Source organism: Corvus moneduloides, chromosome 4, assembly GCF_009650955.1.
Source record: "Corvus moneduloides isolate bCorMon1 chromosome 4, bCorMon1.pri, whole genome shotgun sequence".
NCBI lineage: Eukaryota > Metazoa > Chordata > Aves > Passeriformes > Corvidae > Corvus > Corvus moneduloides.
Window position 1 is genome coordinate 20,895,562 of NC_045479.1, and position 19,576 is coordinate 20,915,137.

Sequence of the window (19,576 nt, forward strand, 5' to 3'; positions counted from 1 at the left end):
TGAAGCCTATTTTCAGTATTATATTCTATTATGGCAACTGATACTGTTGTTGTATTCTGCTGGGCCCACAAATTAAAAAAAATCTGCACTTCAGGGACAGCTTAAACTTGTGTGTAGGATTGATAGAAAACAATAAGCATAAAACCAGCTTCTCGTTTGGGCTGCATAAATGGCCAACATCTTCTGTGCTCTAGAGTAAAACTCATTACCTTTTGGATGTGGGCAGGACAGTCTGTCTGTATGATCAAAAGACAGTGTTCCCTTAGCTCATTGAAAGAAAGGCAGAAATGTGAGTGACTTTCAGAAGGCATTTCAGGCAGTGAAATTCCAGCTTTGCTGCTCCTCATTGAATAGGATGTACAGTCCGAATGTGGAAACTATCGCTTTTGTGATGTACTAGAAAAGTTACAAAATCTTCTTGAAAGAATGTCATAAAGTGGTGATTTACCACACTAGAGAATTTGGCAGTGACCAAAGAACTAATAAATCTTTCTGAAAAATGTTTTTCATGTTTTCAAAGGCGCCACAGGGAAGCACAATGCATGTTGTGTTGGAAAGAGATTTTAAAATATTTGTCCCTACATCACAACTTAAGCTTTTTCACTGTTGGAGGCAATACAATACTTAGGAGGGAAATAGGAAGTTATTACCACCAGGACAGGTAGACAAGAGAGAGATGATTCCTAGACAGGGCAGATGACCATGCAGCTTCATTTCAGGTGACAGTGGAGGTGGTGAGGATCTTTGACTCTTGTTGAAACATTGATGCTGCTTGGAACTTGACCTGTAGGCATTGTGGGATGGTTGTGATGCCAGAACTAGAACTAAGTATGATGCAGGGCTGTACCCAGAAGTAAAAGACTGAAAAGAAGGGAACTGTGTGTTCTCCAGGGCCATTGACAGGAATGGAGATTTGAGGGACTTGTGTTTAGGCTGCAGATACCGTAACTCTAAATGTCATAAAACAGTTAACCAAAAGCCATTCGCCCTTGTCCTGTCACTGCATGTCTTCGTAAGAAGTCCCTTTCCATCTTTCCCTTCAGGTACTGAAAGACCACAATTGTTCCCATACTAGAACTTTTTCAGCAAGAAAGCTATTTCTGATTATTTTAGTTCTTTCTTCTCAGCTTTTCATTTTTAAGTTGTTTTGAAAGCTTTTGTTCGGTTGAATTGGATTTTACTCTTATGGTTTGGTGCAGTCTTGCTTTTGAGAGTGTGAAAACCATTTTTGTCTTGCACAAGCCAAATTTGTCAATGCAAGTAATGCTCTGGTTAAAATTAAATATGAATATGTGGCTATTTCTTTTTTCTTAATTTGAGCAATTAGAAATGCTTCTGTTTCCCATGTTCATCATGTAGATGGACTGGTTTTAGTTTGCTTTTTAGTTTGCGAACCATTACACCGTGGAATGCAGTGTTTATTCACATAAAGCAACATGAAATAACAACTGTCTCAGCTAAAGGAAATTGCTACACTTTAAAATAGGAGTGCTGAAGGTGTATTACATATACTCATACTAGTTTACATACAGATCTGTGGCATTACATAGAATATTTTGAAACAGGAATCTCTGTTCTGGAAAGATGTATTTGAAGTACACCATTGATTTTCTTATGTGTCTTTTATGAGGTAAATGTAAAATTCTACAAATGCTTTGCAGACCTTGAGAACTAGTTCCATTGGTCACTGTTAGCTCTCAGTTCCCCAATTTAAGGCATCATTAACTCTTTCTTGCTTGTGACATTAGCAATAAAAGTTAACTATTAAACTTGCATTTTAACCTTTTTAGCTTCAGTCAGGAGTCAGTACAAAACCAGCAAATTAAACTGTTGCAATTACATGATACTGAGCAAAAGAAAGGTAAATCCTATGTATCACACTCTGTGGTAGAACATCTGTCATGGCACCACTAACATTTTATTTAAAACTTTTTGTTAGGTTACTAGACAGTTAAAAGGCTAATTAGTTTCCATCCTTTCTAAATCACAAAGGCCAGATTAATGATTGTTCAAGCTGCGACAATATTGTAATAAAAGTGATAGCTATATGGCTGACTATGCTGTTCTCTCTTAAAGCCCCTCTTAAAGCTCTGATTACTCATTGCCAATGCAATAGTTTTTGGACAACACAAAATGAACTCTAAATTGCTAGTTCCTAATATGTTAGTGAACTGTGGAGTCTGCTCTTCAGTTTTAAGAAATATATGCATGAAATAAGCCTTCAGGTCAGCAATGGTCATTAAAAGTCATTGTTCTTCCAAGTCTGGGCTCGGTATTAAAGTTCTGGGAGTACTGGCACAGATCTAGCCCTCCCATATTTGTGTGTAGCAGTAGAACATTTTGGTTCTTTTCCTAAAGCTTCAGCTCCTGGACCCATACGAGTATTTGAGAACATCAGCTCTTGTTCAACAACCAGAGTTTAATTCTCATAGCTGCAGAGTGCAAAACTCACAGGTTTCAATTTTAAAAGGCAATCCTTGCCTTCAAATGGAAGGGCTTGTGTTTGTCTAAAGCTTTATAGGTGAAGTGATCTGTCTGTTTTGTGGGGACAGAATGGAGGTCTGACTCTGGATTTCTGACTGCTTGAGGGTGACAGTACTGCTCGCTGTCAAACATAATGCGCAGTGCTGGGAGTGTCTCACTGTGTCTTGGTGGTCGTTTGCTCCAGCCTAAAGCAGATATAAAATGCAGCATCATGAAGCAACTTCTGGGGTTTTTCTGCACTGGTGTACGTGATGGCATCAATGACAACAGGGCTGTTGTTGGACTAATAGCAGTTCCATTTATATTTGGCTTCCCTACAGGTCAAATGGCCTCTTGGTTAGTATCCTCAAAATCACTTTTTTTTTTAAAGAGAAAAGAAAAACAAGTGATAATAAATGAACTTCCCTATTTTAATCAAACCCTGCATGTTCAGAACACAAAGCAGAGCAAATTGTTGCTCAATCACTATTGTTTCTGCTTATTTCAAAAAAGCAGTTCAGTTGGGTTCAGTCATATCTAAAAGAGACTTCATCTCTTGAAGTTCAGTTCTGCAACCAGCTGAGGAAATTAATCATATAGGACTGGGACCTAGGCAGGTATTAAGAGGTGGCTATGAAAACCTTTCAGACTTAACTCATTCCTCCTTTTCCACCCACCCCAACATTGGCAGTATCCTGGTTGACCTGGTATGTACTTAAACACAGTCTGAAAATCTGTTGTCATCTTCCACCCTTCCTCTCTGTCTTTGTAATTAGGTCACTGAAAATAATGGCATTCCTGCTACAAAGGTAGAAAGAGATGAGGCAACTGTAGGTTCCCCAGAACATTCTGAAAAAAAACATTTGCATGGCTTTCTGTCATTCTGTAAATCCAGAGTAAAGCCCAACTTTTGTTTCTAAACCATAACTGGCAAAAGAAGGGGGGTGTTCCCTTGAGCAGCTGTGTGAGGTACTATCCTGTAGTACTCAGACATTTCTTGGTTAGGAGAATTAAACAAAGATACTCACAGCTCTCCCAGTGCAAGATCTACTTTCTACATTTGTTTCTGTGACATCTGCACAAGCACAAAATTTGTTACTCTCCAACCATTTATTTTAAAGTTGAACTGAGGTGGCTTCCAGTTAGGTTTGAATGCCAGGATTGGCATCTCTCATCCAAGGAATTTGACTTCCCACAGGGAGCACATGAAACAACTTGCTCTCCTGGACTCACTAATTTTCCTCAGACTATGATAAGATCCCCACTATTTTCCAAAAAAAGAAAAAGAGATTGTCACAATGTCTGAGGCCAGTCAAATCACTATCTTTGTTAAAAGGCAAAGGATCTTTTAGCTCTGTTATTACTGCTTCTCCTTGGAGCTGGGAAGGTCATGAGTTTTTTGGCTCAAGGGCCAATTATTTTGTTGGGGGAAAAAAAATCAGATCAAAGTAAAACTTTTGTTTTATGGTGAACAGAAAAAGTGGGAAGAAAACACCAAACAATAATATTACCTAAAAATAAGTATTTCGGGTTTTTCACCCTCTTTGTTGTTCTTCTTTCTTTTCTCTTTGTTTTTGCCTTTTGCATTTAGGCCTGTTTTGAAAGAAAGTTGCAAATTTTCTTTTGGAAGATAACACTGGGAAAATATGTTGACCTTTTGAAATTGAAATGTTTCATTAAAATATTCTGTAGACAAGTTGTTGATATTTTCAAAACTCTCTTGTTTTCAAATGAAGCTATTTGGTAACTGCATAAGTACTTTTGGTCCCTTCCACCTAGACTGTATCTTTTAGTAAAGGCAGGCTTCCTTAAACATTTTCCTCAATTCAAGGAACCATGAATGCTTACTTGTCCATGGCAACATGGGGTAGCTTTTCTTCTTGGGGTCTTGAGAACCTCAGTGGTCCTTTGCATTGGGAGGAGATGAAGACAGAAAATTCAAGAGTCAGTGGCAGAAAACGCAGGCATGTGAAAACAGACCTATCACAAATACTCTTGGCCATAACACATCCAAGGATTTCTATTGTAAGAGCACCAAATCACACCCTGCTGAAGTATTTCAAGTTGCACTTACCTTGTGAAGCTCAGAATACCTTCATCCAGTCCCAGAATTTCCCATTAAAAAAAAAAAAAAAGCCTGATTTTGCCAGATAAAATCACACACACCTGAAGAAAACTATGCACATCTGAAATAGGCTTTTCATTTCCCAAAGCCATGGAGTGGACACAGACCTGGGAGTACAATCGTTTCCCCTCTGAATTAGGCCCTTTCATGCTACAGGAAGTCCTAGAATCCATACTGAAAAAAACTGAGTCACCTCCTGCAATTCCTTTTAGCTAAAGAAAATAGTCAAGAGTGCCCAGAGCCCCCCAAACCAGTGTTCTCATTGGGTTAAATTCAGTGTTCTGGTCCTCATTTGCAGGGTAATCTCAGCCAGTATGGTCATGACCTCCAGCAAGAGCTATGTTATACTGGAACAATGGATCTGTCAGCCTCCTGAGTGAAAGGGGTGTGTGCAAAGGACAAAGGTTTCTCAGCAGCTGGCTCATGAAACTGGAGTTCCTGCCTGGAAGGGATCAGGATGATTAAAAAACTCAGCACCTTCTAAGCAAAATGGAAAACCCACTTCTTTGCTTTGCTGTTCCCACAAACGCTCTACATGACAAAAATAAATTAAGTCCAGTCTCTGCTGCCACTAAAAAAAAACCAGAAAGAAACATTATTTGCAGGAAGGAAATGACCTGGCTATTTCTATCTATCTACTTGTTATAATTTGGGGATCTTTGTAGTGCTGCCACTACAAGGGCTGGTACCTAATTGGGTGGAACAGGTACAAACTGCAAAAGGATTCAAGAGATTTATTTGCATAGCACCCATCTTTTTCTAATCCTTCATTGTTCTGATCATACCTCCTGCCTCAGTCCAGGCCTCAGAGCTGAGCAGACCAGCAGCCCTCTCCATGTGAGAGAGACCTCAGGGTTTGGTGCATCATGCCTGAGAAATCTTAGCACTGGTGTTCTTCCATTTCTAAGTCCTATTCCAGGGTTTTGTTTTATTCTGCAAAATTATTTCAACACCACACTGGAAGTCCACAGTGTGAGCCATTCCAGATATGTTTCATTCTTCTGGATCCTCGTGTGCTCCAAATGATCTACGTATGTTTATATTTATGCCTCAGATATGACCGGTTTGTTCACTTTCGTCAGTGCACTTTCCATGGCCATTGCCTGTTCGGTTGTTTTCCTATAATTGTCTCAAGGCATGGCACCTCTGTGGATGGCAGCCCGTGTTAATTGTGTTCCTTTGGCTCCTCTCTGCCTGCAGGGGCTATGCAATCCTACACCTGGTCACTCACCTACACCGTGACAACAGCTGCCGGGTCGCCTGCAGAGAATTCCCAACAGCTGCCCTGCATGAGGAGTCCACACGTGCCTTCCTCATCTGTCACACACCGCATACCTGTTTATCCCCACAGAGAAGAACATGGGTAAGGCGCTTCTCAGTGGCTTGGGGGAAGTGGGGGTTATGTATTTTTGGTGGGTTTTGGATGAACTTCTGCTTAGATGTTTTTTTGAAATACAGTAAAAGCTGTTTCTTGATACAGTTAAGTCTGTATTGCAAAGATGCTGGTATCATCATTCTTTGGCTGTTGTTGCTATTGTATAATTATATTAAGTCTTAGTTTTATAATCTCATTTAATTCTATTCAAAACCACAGTAGGCCTGGAGGATATTTTCTAAAAGAGAAGGCTTCAGTAGATTTCTTCTCTGATTCCTGTTTTCCTGTGCCATGTTTTAAAAAGCTAAATGTGCCTAGAGAACAACCCTACTATACCATGTCTCAGGAGAAGGGATCCTTCTCTTTTGCTCAGCACTGCTGAGACCACATCTGGATCCAATCCTGTGCTCCCCAGTACCAGACAGACCCAGGGATACTGGAGTAAGACCAGAAAAGGGCCACTTTGATGATGATTGTGGGACTGGACTATCTGTCATACCAAGAGAGGCTGAGAGAGCTGAGGTTATTTGGCATTGGGCAGAGAGGGTTCAGGGAGGGTCTTATCAGTGGGGGGTGATAAGAAGACAGAGACAGGTTCTTTTCAGTGGTATTTAATGACAGGACAAGCACAAATAGAAGTACAAGAAATTCTGCTTAAGCATAAATGAACACAAAACTTGTTTTATTGTAAATGTGATCAAACACTGGAGCAGGTTGCCCAGAAAGGCTATGGAATCTCCATCCTTGCTGATGTACAGACTCCATCTGGACACGATCCTGGGCAGGCTGCTCTAGTAGACCCTGCTTTGAACACGGGGGTTAGACTAGATAAACTCCACAGGTCCCTTCCAGCCTCAGTGATTCAATGACTACTGTTAACCTGCAGATTAAAAAATGTCCACAGTTTGAAGATACAGACACCTTATCACCATAACATCCTAATATTTTCCATCACCAAAATCTGCTCAAGGCTCTCAATTTAAATAATTACAGGTATAAATTTATGTAACATTATTTGATCTGGAAAATCTTCAGACACTAAAGCTCTCAGTGCTGCTTTCATTAAGCAGCACTTCTTCTGTGCCATCCTCATTTGATTCAGTGCATAACTCATAGATATCCATAATGAAAAAAAACAATCATAAACTAATCAATGGAGAAGGAACAGATAATACAGCAAGATTAGCAAATGCCTGTTTGCTGCCATGATGCAAGAGTTTCAAAAAGTTTTACTGTGTCCCTCAGTCTTGTTGCAAACTCATTAACTTTGCAGGAGTGCTTTTCCAGTGTGAAAGACTCTCAGCTGTTTGGAAGGGTATCAGTAGATTATTTTGAACCCTGCATCTTCTTCCATCTTGGATATGATTAGGTTTAGATACCTGTTTGAATGTCACTGCTAAGCCCTTACTGGGAAAACCTGGATAAGGAGAAAGGGAACATTCCTCTTATCCAGAAATATGACTGTTTGGTGGAGGCAGAAATAGAGCAGCACAGAGGTTTGGGAGCTAAGAGTATTCAAGACTTGGAACAGACCACAGTAAGGCAGTGTCTATGTTATATATGTGTGTGTATATATGTGAGAATTTATTGTTCCTGCAGAAATCCCTTGCCTCTGGTGTTAGATGGATTATGGTGATTTGAGGAAACGTTTAATTCTAGATGAATCAACTTTTCTGAAAGACAACAAAGATCAGATGTTCACATGTTCACAAAGATGGGGAGATTGCAGAAAGTGTCCATGCATCTTCTGCTAGCGAATGGTCCAAACAATGGTGGCCAACAAACACTGACTCAATAGCTAAGGAAACTGCTCCCTCCTTTGCCCCTGGATGTCCCTAGACAGGAGGCTGGGAATCAAAAAGAAAGTGGACAGGTTCTCCAATCTCACATCCCACTCTCTTACTGAGTTGACTGTGCTAAAGCTGAACATTGTATGCTTCAGATTCAAACTAATTCACTTCTCTCCCTCCCAAAAAAGGAACATCTGACTGCAGTACAAGGAGATAGCTGAACTTGTCGTAGTTCTTCAAGTCAGGGCTTACTATACTTCCTCAGCCTGGATAGCAGTTTACTGGGAACATGGCATTAGACAACAATAGAAGGGAAAGACACTTTCTCCTCAGAAAGTGTGGAGCTGAGTCTGCAGCTCAAAATTAGTCACAGAAACAGGCTGGGTCTCTCTATTTGCTGTTGTGCTGGACACACACTTTCACTAGTGGCATCTGCTTCCCATCTGAGCTGAAAAATACCTTTTTGAAAAAGATTTAAAATTTCATCCTCCTATTAGAAAAACCCCTCCAAAACAATGGTATGTTTCATAGAAGTCATGGAATGATTAGTGGGAATAAATCATTGTTCATACTAAAAGTGGTTTTTGATGTATTTTAGATACACAGGAAGTTACAACTATGGTAGCTATAGCAACCAGCATCCCCATCCAATGCAGAGTCAGTATCCATCCTTACCACATGATACTGCTATTTCTGGACCACTTCACTACTCAGCTTACCACAGAAGCTCTTCACAGGTAATTTGCTTTTATTACTTGATGATGGTTGTTATAACATTTAAAATAAATTTACTTTGTAAATTTATCAGCATATTAGCTGTCTGAATCAATAATCTGTCTAGATATTGATGGCTCCTAATTTTTTTCACCTTCTAATATTACCTAGGTATCTTTTCATTTTGCTGGAGATCAGATGTAGCTTTAGATTGTGAATATAAAATATTAACTCTAAAATCCAGCAGTCTGGATCATGGAAAGTGTTTCTGTTTTATGGAGTAGCTAAAGCAAAAACGAATATAACTAGTTGTATGATTCTTAGGTGTTGGGAGCAGGAAGAGATCCCCAAGAAGAAACAAAAGTGTTTTCATACAGCTGAATATGCAGACGCCATAGTGAATTCTTCTGGGGTCTCTGCTTTTGAGGATACCCCTGTTTAGGAAATTGCCAAAACAGTCAGTTCTGCATATAGTTTGAATAATTTCAGGACAACATTGCAGAGGCTGTTTAATCTGTGTCCTATACTCTCCTACTACAGTGCTGAGAAATTATATCAGTAACTCTTCCACCTCACGAAACTGAGCCAGTAGGAGCCAGCCCAGATTGAATGTGAAGATCAGATCTGGCAAGAGTTCCAGAACAGTGCCACTGTTGGAGGGCTTTAGTGCCTCATGCAGCTGGTGCTTCCTCAGTGTGGGCAGCTGCTCTCTGGGCTCTCTCCTGGAAGATTAGCAAAGGGCAGATACAGGGAGGAGGTGATGGCATTGGGATATTCCACCCATGTGGCACCACTTACACTTTATTTATAAAAATAAATTAATTATTTCTTTATTAAAACAAATAATTTATATAAATTATTTATTTTAATAAATATATTTATAATTTTTTTTATTTTATAAATTTATAAAATTTATTAAAATATTTATAAAATTTATAAAAGTATATCAGGGACTGCCATGCTTAACTATCATTGCTGGACTGCAACAGTTCCATACTGGATGCAAAAATGTGAATTTGGTAGTGCTTTGAAACAGAGCACACAAAAGCTGCATCTCATTCTGGTCTTTGGCATCAGTCTGACACATGATCTTAGAGGAGTCATTTCTCCTTTTTATGCTTCATTTTCCCTAGCTGTAAGATAAGAATAATGGTATTGATCTCCTTGAAGCTTTTTGAGATCTGTACAAACCCAATATGCTCATTTGGAGCAGCTCAACAATGGCTCCCTATCTTATGGAAAGGACAAGCTACAACTTCTCACCATTTGTGTAGCACCTGGTCTGTCAGACTACATGAGGTATCCAGGTTTGTCAGAGGGCTTTTGCAGCTGCTGTATCTTCAGTAGGAAAGTGAGTGAACATTTAAATGCAGTGTCCTTGGACAAGTTTGTTTTCCTCCATTTTTCAGTATGGGTCTTACCCTGTTATCTCAAGAAACAAGTAAAGCAAATCAAGATCAACACATTTTTAGTTTACTCATGTCCTGGTTAACATGTCGTATGCAAACAGTAGCAAACATCGAACTCAGGCAAGTATTTTTCATACTGTAGTAGGCTGTCTCTACAGGTGCAGATGTCAGATCATTTTTTCCTCTCTTGCTAGTCTTTGAACTGTCCTGAACACATATGAAGAACAGCTACGCTTTAATGATCACACTTTGAAGGAAAATTATTTCAATTTCTATGTAGAATGTTCTTTCTCATGCTGCTTATAAACTGAGATGAAACTGCACAGCAGGACACAGCCAACAAAACCCTATCAATGTGCTTGTTCTGTACTGAGAGGAGCTACAAACTGGAACCTTACTTTTGAAGAATTATCTAAAAGCCTTTGACAGTTTGATACAGAATTTGCTGACAGTCTTTTTAAAGCTAAGTTAGCATCGGTAAAATCCCTGCCCTGATAATAAGTCCTTTCTTAGCTACTTTTAACAAAAAAAAAAAGTTCGTAAGATGTCGCTAAGAAGATGTTAGGAACTGCTCTTTTTCTAGTGGTCTTTGTGAAGGGAACACATTGGAAGGAATTGCAGTAGGACTCATGATGTCGCAAAATAAAACACAGGAAGCCAAATTTACAATGAATATATCAACAGCTGCCACTATACTGAAACAAAAGGAGCTGCAATGTGCGGAGCTGTGGGAGTATAATCAGCTGAGAAGAGGAGGCATTGACCATAATGTTCAAAAGAACTCTTTGTTATAATCTACATTCTGGCCAAATATAGAACTTTGGCTCAACTTTAGCAACTACTCCACCATGCTCTTTAGGATAGTGTCTAGGGATTAACTACTAAGAAAAAAAAGCTCTGTGTGTGTGGTAAATTCTCCTCTACAAAAATGGATTCAGGGAGAGCCCTTGTCCTAGACAAGGGTCTGAGCCAAAACAGGTGACATGTAGTTGAGGTGAGGTTTAAGCTGCAGCTATAAATAACTATTTTGGTCTTGAAGAACTTCATGTCCAACCTCTTTCTGTGGAAGAGAGTGACACACTCCAGGTTTAAGAGTTTTGATTTTGTCATTGGAATTTTAGAGTGAGACTGTGCTGAGGAAGAAGTCACACAGACATAGGTGTTATACTATCTACTATTTTACTATTTACTATTAAATATTTTGTTACAGCTCTCGAAAAGTGCAGGTGGGGGTCTTGGCAGTATAGGCTAATTCCCACTGATGGCTACAACTCTTCTGGATGACAGGAACAGTCTGTTCAAACCTTGGTCTTAACCCTAATTTTTCCTTCTTCCCTCACCATCTGTGAATAATCCTCAGAAGAGGTCCTTACTTGTAATTCCAGGCCTGATTGCTCATTTCTTGTATTGGCTTACTGGCCAGGAGCCTGGCAGACAAATGAAAAATGATCTACAGGTTGATCTGTTACTACCTAATCCTCTAAGCCATAGGGCAGGAGTGCACACAATACTCTGATGCTACTCCACCATCATATAGAAGAGGACTGTTTAGTGTGTGTGTATATAAACACGTCTGTACTGACACTTTATTTCATCAGTTCTCTGCTTCTGCAGTTTTAGGTACCAGATGCCAGGGTAGGAAATAGACAACGCTGTCTAAAAGCCTCTGAGAGGTCTCATCATCCTGTGTTGAGTTTAGCAGAGAGTTACCTCCTTCAAAGGTAACCCCTTCACAAAGTCACACCTAATTCACCTCCACAGGGGAGGCTTGACTGGCTTCTGAGCACAGCTTTTATCTGTGCAACAGATCTTATCTTACAGCAACGTTCACCCTGGCTGGACAGGTCTTGATCCTCTTTCAGGCTATCCAAAAGTATTTCAATTCATGTAGTTCTACCTTTTCCTTAAACACAAACTAATTCATGCTGCAGTAATTTTTCTTTGTAAATTTCAAGGTTAACACTTTTAGTAGGAAGAATAATTAGAGAAATGCGCAGCAGTACACATTTTAACATATCTGGTAACATATGAAGATGCACATCATTAAGGGTAAGCACCCTAATGTGTAGCTGTAGTGAGTCACACTGTAGGTTCAGTTATCCAGGTCTTATCTCTAGCAGTGACCAGAAACAGATGTGTGGAGGAAGTCTTAGAAGTAGGGTAAGTAGAAGGTGGTCCTTTCACCAGCATAGCTATGATGCCTCTGGCAAGAGCTAACCTAGAGATATCCTGAGTAAGAAGCAGCAGCTGGAATGATGTCTTTTGTAGCAAACCACTCTCTGTCTTTGAGCTTTTTTGTACATATAGACTTTGCCAGGGGTTGCATGAAACACTCATTCTCTTGCTGATTTTAAGTCTGTTATCTCATAATTGCACTGGGTGCCCTAGGGTTCTTTGAATGATGAGAATAGGGAATATTCATGAATTCCCATTTATCTACTCTGACCATTTAAGACATTATAGATCTGCATCATTCCATCCTCACCTCCTCCCTGTCATCTCTCCTCTGGAGTTGAGTGTTAGCACCTCTTTAGTTTCTGTTGTGACAGGTGCTTTGTGCACAGGAGTTATTCAAGGACTGCAGGGCAGGCATAGTCTGGGGAGGCTGTGAATGTCCTGTTCTCTCAGTTGTCCTGAACATGGAACCTGATGGAGCTGGAGCTCCCCTCCAGCCTTTCTGTGCAAACCTGATCTCAGAGCAGATCGGAGGGACTCAGTCAAGAACCTGCCAGATCAGTCACCTAGATGTGGGAATCACTTCTAGATGCCCCACTAAACACAGCCTCATTTTACCTTTTCTCCTTTGCCACTTCCAAAATGGAACAACCATCTCCAAACAGTCAATCTCAGGTGACAGCCATGGAAGCAGCACAGCAATGTTTCTCCTTTTGTACCACGCAGCTCCTACCTTAAAGATAAGAATGAACCTATCCATTTATTTGTTTTTGCTGCCTTTAAGCTGCATTTATGAAGATCGTAGTTTACTTCCATGGCCTGGACAGAAGAAATCAGTCTGGAAAATGCTGCAGTAGTACAGTCTGCTGTTAAGCAGTAGATCAGGTCTGCACCTCTCAGAGGCCCAGAGCACTGTGTTTGGGCCATAGTTAAAGGAACTTCAAACAATGTTTGTACCCTGACTCTCATAAACTGCTCTGGGGGCTGCACTGGTCTCACATAATTTCTCAGGGGTGCAGCATGCAGCACTACTCAGTTTTTCTGTAAAATATTGCATGCCACGATTCTACTAAACTGTGTCTTCCCTTCATGTGCCTCAGCAGCAGGATTTACTGAAGACAGTAGTAACTGTTTTTGTGAAATCCTCTCTCAGACAGAGCCCATGCTTTAGTGTCCATTCATGTTATTCTGGCCCATCTACTTTGGAAAAAAAAGAGAAGGGGAAAAGTTCTTAGTCTTCCAGCACATACACATTATAAACTCATGACTGTACCAATGCAGTAAGAGTAATGCACCCTCCCCAATAACCACTCTGTCATCAAACAGCTGGTAATGACAGAAAGACAAAAATACTGCCCAAATCCCACCCATGCAGCAAGAGTCATTGTTCCCAACTGTATGGCTTCACAACGGCCTCGAGACTGTTAGCATGTAATTGGAGTAATTATGTATTGAATGCAACAGGAAACAGATGTCTTAACTTCTTTTGAGATAATTACAAATAGCATTTTTCAGAGGCTCCAAATGCCACTCCCAAAAGTACCAAAATCGCTTAGATGGACTTCAAAGTTTCACTCAGACTAATTAACAGATTCAATAAGGTTCAATTTGTGGAGAAAAGGGTCAGATTAAGGGTTATACAGATGCAATTAATCAATAGTTTCAATTCTGTCATTTTATGAGATTTAAGCATATTTTTGTGAAATTAGTTTATAGACAGCTCTCCACAATTCAGTAGTTACTGGTATGTGTTATTTGCAAGTCCTGAAGTAGTGGCTAACATGCAAAAATAATTTACAGCATTCAGCAAAAGTGGGAGCTAATACAATGTAAAGTCAGAGCCTCATTCATAAGGAAAACATTTTGCTGTTTGGACACTGAAACCTTTCACTTCCATGTATAATTGGTTGGTGAGTTGAGAATAAGGATAAAGAGATAACTCTCCATCCTTGCACTGCAGAAGCTCAGCCTTTGCTTCATGGGAAGACATATTTAATGTTGTATTTTGTAAAATAATACTAAAAGAAATTGAATTAATTTTACTTTTTTGGGCAAGGCCTTAAAAATAATCTGCTCAAAGTCTCACAGGCTTAAAGGGCTTCTTGTTTAGGTCTAATGGCAGCAGTAGTAACAAGTGTGAGTCAACCCAGAAAATGGTAATTTCCTGTCAAGAGTCCTCCAACAAATGTCGCTTTTATATCTGGCAAAGATCACTAGGCCCCAGTGTTTTGAGTTCAGCTTAAGCACTCTTCATTAAACCGGATGTAGAGTGTGAAAGGTGATTCAGGCAGCATGGGCAGGCATCCGCCCAGATGGCTCTGCTTTGGACACTCCAACAAGGCTGAATAGATGCTTCATTGGGTGAGTTAATAGTCAGGCAGGGGCCAATGAGTACTTTAAAAATATTGTCTTTCAATAGTCTCTTCACTGTAGGGAAAAAGAAGCCACTGAGTCATTTGCGATTAGCTGACCTACCATTACAAAACTTTCCATCTTGCATTCAGTCATAACAGAATTTATTGTAAAATACTGGATATTTAGAGTCCATGTTATTTTCAAGCAATTATTCTTTTTACATTCATGACACATTCAAAAACACAGCTGCATTGGGTGTGCTTGATGAAAAGGAAAAGCAGCACACTGTATCCTGTCCCCTCATGCACAGCCATTCCCCTGGCTTCTTAGTAAGCCTAAGCATGGCCTCTGGGCTGCACATTGGAGGAGGAGTATCTTTCTTTTTCAGTGCATCCCAAAGTTCAAGCTGGGAGCCAAGATTTTGTTTGCTCAGTGGCACAGGGTTTGTGGTTCCAAACAACCAAAAGACATAATGTGGCTTCCCCACATAATGCTGTGTACAACAAGGAGACCCACCACAATATTCCCAGAGTTCATTTTCTTCTTCTTGATCATAGGTGAACTTTTTTGCAGTCTACAGATTTTCAGATGGCAAATTATCCTAGCAGAAGACAGGGATTTCTCTTGGCATTTGTAAGGGATAGGAAAGCAAATAATTCTCCTGTTGCAAGTCACAACCTTTGCTTCAAAACCTCAAAGGAAAATTGCACTGAGTCAGGATAGCAAAGGCTTCTATTATGGTCAACAACAGAATAGATCAATTCTCTCACTGGGAAGAAGACAGGAGAGAATCACTGGTGTATTATGGCAGAAATCTAGGTTAACCCTGTTGTAAGTACACTCTTTAATACACGAATCTACAGTGACTTCAAGTATAGACCAATGGATAACAAAGGCAAAGACTACAGTAATCTGTATCAAGTAAAATGCTGCTGAAGACAAAGAAGAAACTTCTTAGCTTGGGCCACACACTGTTTCAAAGCTTGAGTTTTATTGTTGCTGGTCACTGGAAGTTCTCATCTTCAATGAAAGCTTTTGGAGAGCCAACAAGTCTGAAAACTTGCTTCTCCTTCAAAGGAATATAGGGCTTTTTACACTCATTAGGTAAGCTCTGCTGAACTTTCCTACTGAGAAACCTTTCTCGGAGGTGAAGATGGAAGTTTAGATGGTGTTGTATAGACCTGCTGTCGGTGTTGCCAGGACAGCTTATTCTGGCAGCTGGATTAGCAGTACCAGTGTTGAAGTGTTGATGTTCCAGGGTGGTGCTGCAGTTTAACACCCTGTTTCAGGTGTTAAACATCAGCAGCTGCGATGGCCCAGGTAGATCCAGCCTCTGTGGTGATGGGAAGTATACAGGCTAGGTAACACCTTTGATGTTTTCCCTTTCATCTACCTACTGGCCTGCCTCCCCAGGACATGCAGGAATACACTAAATCACTAACTACAGTATGTTGGTCAAAAAAAGTCTTCTTTTTCTCCTCTCTAATTGGGAGTGGCCAGTGTGTGGCCCTGAGCTGCCTGAGGCTTGTGAACTGTTCAAATACATTTGCCAAGGCTGAGCTGCCTTCCTGGCTGTGGTAGGAAGGGAGACAGCACAGTCTCCTCATGGAGACACTGCTGTAATTGCCTTGGGCTTATGTAAGAGTTGCTTATGCAACTGATTAACCCCGGGCCCATCCACAGCGGAGTAATGTAATGAGACCCCTTGGGAGTCTCTGCTCCCTCCCTCCTAGGAATACCTACTCCAGCTTTTCTGTCCATAACCCTCCAAAATAGAGGGAAGGGGTTTTACGGCCATAGAAAGCTTTGGCATGCAACTTGCAAGGTTTGTAAGTGTCAGAAGTGGTGATAGTCTTGCTTTGGTGACAGCTTTCTAGTTAAAGAAATACCACAGTGTCAACCTAAGATATCGAAATTTTAAATATGACACTTTTTGCAGAAAAGGTATAAGGATGTAAAACGTTGAAGCTCTGAAGATACAAGGCTGGCCAAGGGGAACAGGGATCCTAACCATCTTTGTGATGCAGATGGATAACAGGGGGACAACACAGGGAGAGCCGTTCCTCAGACACAGCACACAGATGATCTGCTCCTGCAGGACAGGCAATACATAAATAAATTCATGTTAAGCAAGCACTCGTAAGCACTATTTTCTTTCTGTTGCTGGGCACTCTGTGGCTATAGAGGGCAAAAGCTGTTCTGTTTTCCTTCCTGTCCTGTCCTTCCTTAGTGGAAGCCATTTGTCAAACTTCTTTGATTTCTGCTTCCAAGCGTCACTGTGAACAGCTGGGGAATACAGAGGTTCTTCTCCTGCTGCCTCTTTCCATAAATCGTCCAATTATCTGCTGGCTCTGGAGCCAGACCATACTGTTTTCCTGCAGAAACTGTCAGGATGTCTTGTGAATACTTTAAAGTGAAGGCACCATCCCAGAAATAAAGATTCTTTTGCTCTCCTCCCTCAAAACTCCCTTGAGTGAGGACAAGTGGGGGGCATTTTATATTCTGATTTTCAGTAAATAGCAAGTTTTTGAGTGAAAGTGGGAGAAAAAAATTAAATTAATTCAATCTATTTTTCTGCTCCCAGGTACATCTTGATAAATTAATTCAATATTTAAAATCAGTGACTGTTTTGCGAGACTCACTGAAACTTTGGTTTACAGCAGACACTGGTTATCTGGTATTCCACCTTCAGTATGATACCTTGTTGTTGGATAGCTGCTAACACTCATGATTTTGGCTTTGTTAAACACAGAATTGTGACACCACCAGCCTTATTTTAAAATGCAGTATGTGGCAAATGATTCTTTTTTTTTTTTTTTTAATTTTAGTACCCTTTCAATGGCCCAACATCAAGAATGGAGCCCTGTTTGATGAGCAGCACTCCCAGGCTGCATCCTACACCAGTGACTCCGCGCTGGCCAGAGGTCCCAGCTGCCAACTCCTGCTACACGAGCTCATCCATGCACTCCACGAGATATGGGAATTCCAGTGACATGTACACGCCCTTGACAACACGCAGGAATTCTGAGTACGAGCACATGCAACACTTTCCCGGCTTTGCCTACATCAATGGGGAAGCCACCACAGGCTGGGCTAAATGAAGATGACTGGTATCAGCTAAGCCCACACACGTACAAGAGTTAGAAAAACTTCATGCTGTGTGGGACTTTTCATGGACATTCTTCAAGGGAGGTGAAAATGGAAGAGATCCTGGGCAGTAATGTAGTTCCTAACGTGGGCAGATTGCAGACCAGTATGACTGAATGTTCCTGTAGCCGAAAAATACTTTTGTGCTGTTCTAGACCACTTTTTGGGCCTATCTGTGCCTTTTTTAATTCTGGGCCAACCCTGTGTGCTCTCAATTTAAGTGAGCCATTTTTGCCCCCTTTCTTATTGACAAATGTTAATGAGTGTTACAAAAAAAAGTACTGGAACAGGACCTATTTATAATTTGAATTAAAGACAGGAAATTCACCCTCAGCAAAACCCCATCATCTGTTCTTCTTTTAAGCTCTTAATGCATTCCTTAGAAACCACTCTGCCAAGTCATCACTTATTCATATCAATTCCTCTATCTGGTTCCTTAAAAAGACACGTGTTGTAGGTTTCAGTTTACATCTAACTTTGTATATTGATGCACCTTTCTGTCGATCCACTAAGTTTGATCTTTACAAAAGAGAAGAAAAGACATGTAGCATTGAATTATACACTGCCTTAAGTTGACTATTGTTCTTATTATATATGTATTTGTGTTGAGTTTGCACAATCTGGAAAAATCTAACTTCTCTGGTCAGTAATGACAAGGTAAGAAAGGACTTGGGGACTGGGAAGATTTTGGATTCAGAGCCACATATGTTAAATATGATGATGATGTGAAGCAATTATATAAAGAAAATGACAATGCAAACATGATTATTCACTTAATTATCTATTGACAGGTATGAAACTGTTCTCTCAATTCCTTCACATGGTGATAATTCTCTATACGTCTACAAAAGCAAAATTCAAAGCTGTGCCTTTGAAGTTATTCTGTACTGTGTATGTGTGGAAAAATGTATTTTGGGGAGAATTTTTCTTAGACATTTTCTGTCAGATTTGTAGCTATTTGTGAGTTTTTGTTAGTTTTTATTAACATAGCTTTTCCTTCTGTATTATAAAACACACCAAGCAATTATGGTGGACCTATTACCCTATGGGTAAGAAATAAATAAATGGAAATATGACAACAGGCATTTTAGTAATTGTTTTGTAAATAAAATCTTTGATAGCACCCAGTGTGACAATAACCATGTTTATGCCTAAAATGGACATAAGTGTTATTTGTACAGTTGTGCAAGATATATGAGGGATTTTCACACCCAAATAAAGTTCTTGAAATTAAATAGATGCTGTTTAAATTTACTTAAATACAAGAACTTCTACAAGCTGCAGACCTTAAAAAAATCTTAGATGTCATCATGTATGTTTTTATCCAAGGAAGGACTTGAGAACAGGTACAATTCGTGGCAAATGAGTGATGCACCTCCACTTACCTGATGGGCTGGTGATCGTGACCTGTCACGGTCCCCCCTAGGACCAGATGCATTGGTGAGATGTCTGTGGGTAGAACTGACCAGTAACTAAAGGCTGGGTCTTTGGAAGGATCAGGGTGGAGGTGAATCCAAGCACCACTCAAGGGAAGCCAGAAGCACTTTGTCTGCTTTTTATAGTAAATTGTTAAACCGAAAGAAGCCTAATCCCCATTGACTGAAAGAGAGGAGAAAATGAGACTATTTTTGCATACAAGTGTTCCATATCCTTCAACACCTTTGGGGACAAGTCCGTTACCCTGATTTCAAGAGCTCAGGCAGACTGTTTGGAAAAGAGGAGGGATATTGGACACAGTGTGAGACCCAGAAATATTAAAACCTTTCTGGGTGGAGAACCGCAACGTCCTGGGAGAGAGAATTCTGACCAACAGCAGCACCACAAAGCTGCTCATAAAAAAGAGCCAAGAACATCATCAGTCAGACAGAGCTTGGAAAGTCTTTTTCAAAAAAACCTTCCACAGTTGCTCTTTTCCTTTTTTTTTTAATTAATTTAGAAACTTGTGTTGATGCCTCAGGAATCTGAATGTGCACTGCCAACTACTTTTGAACTGCTTCCTGACGAGGGCTTTGAAATTTAAAGT

At 40.2% G+C, this 19,576-nt stretch overlaps 1 protein-coding gene across 3 annotated transcripts in view; it reads left to right on the forward strand.

The window, feature by feature from the left end:
• The window catches only part of RFX4 (regulatory factor X4), an 87,649-nt gene extending 68,861 nt beyond the window's left edge, over positions 1 to 18,788 (forward strand). For 2 of the 3 annotated variants that reach the window (XM_032107450.1, XM_032107451.1), the window contains exons 16-18: positions 5,789 to 5,951; positions 8,352 to 8,490; positions 17,235 to 18,788. In XM_032107450.1, coding sequence (XP_031963341.1) covers positions 5,789 to 5,951; positions 8,352 to 8,490; positions 17,235 to 17,507 — 575 coding nt within the window. In that variant the 3' untranslated portion in view covers positions 17,508 to 18,788. The remainder of the gene's footprint in view (positions 1 to 5,788; positions 5,952 to 8,351; positions 8,491 to 17,234) is intronic. The other variant, XM_032107452.1, reaches the window with a different exon arrangement.
• The last annotated feature ends 788 nt before the right edge of the window (positions 18,789 to 19,576 follow it).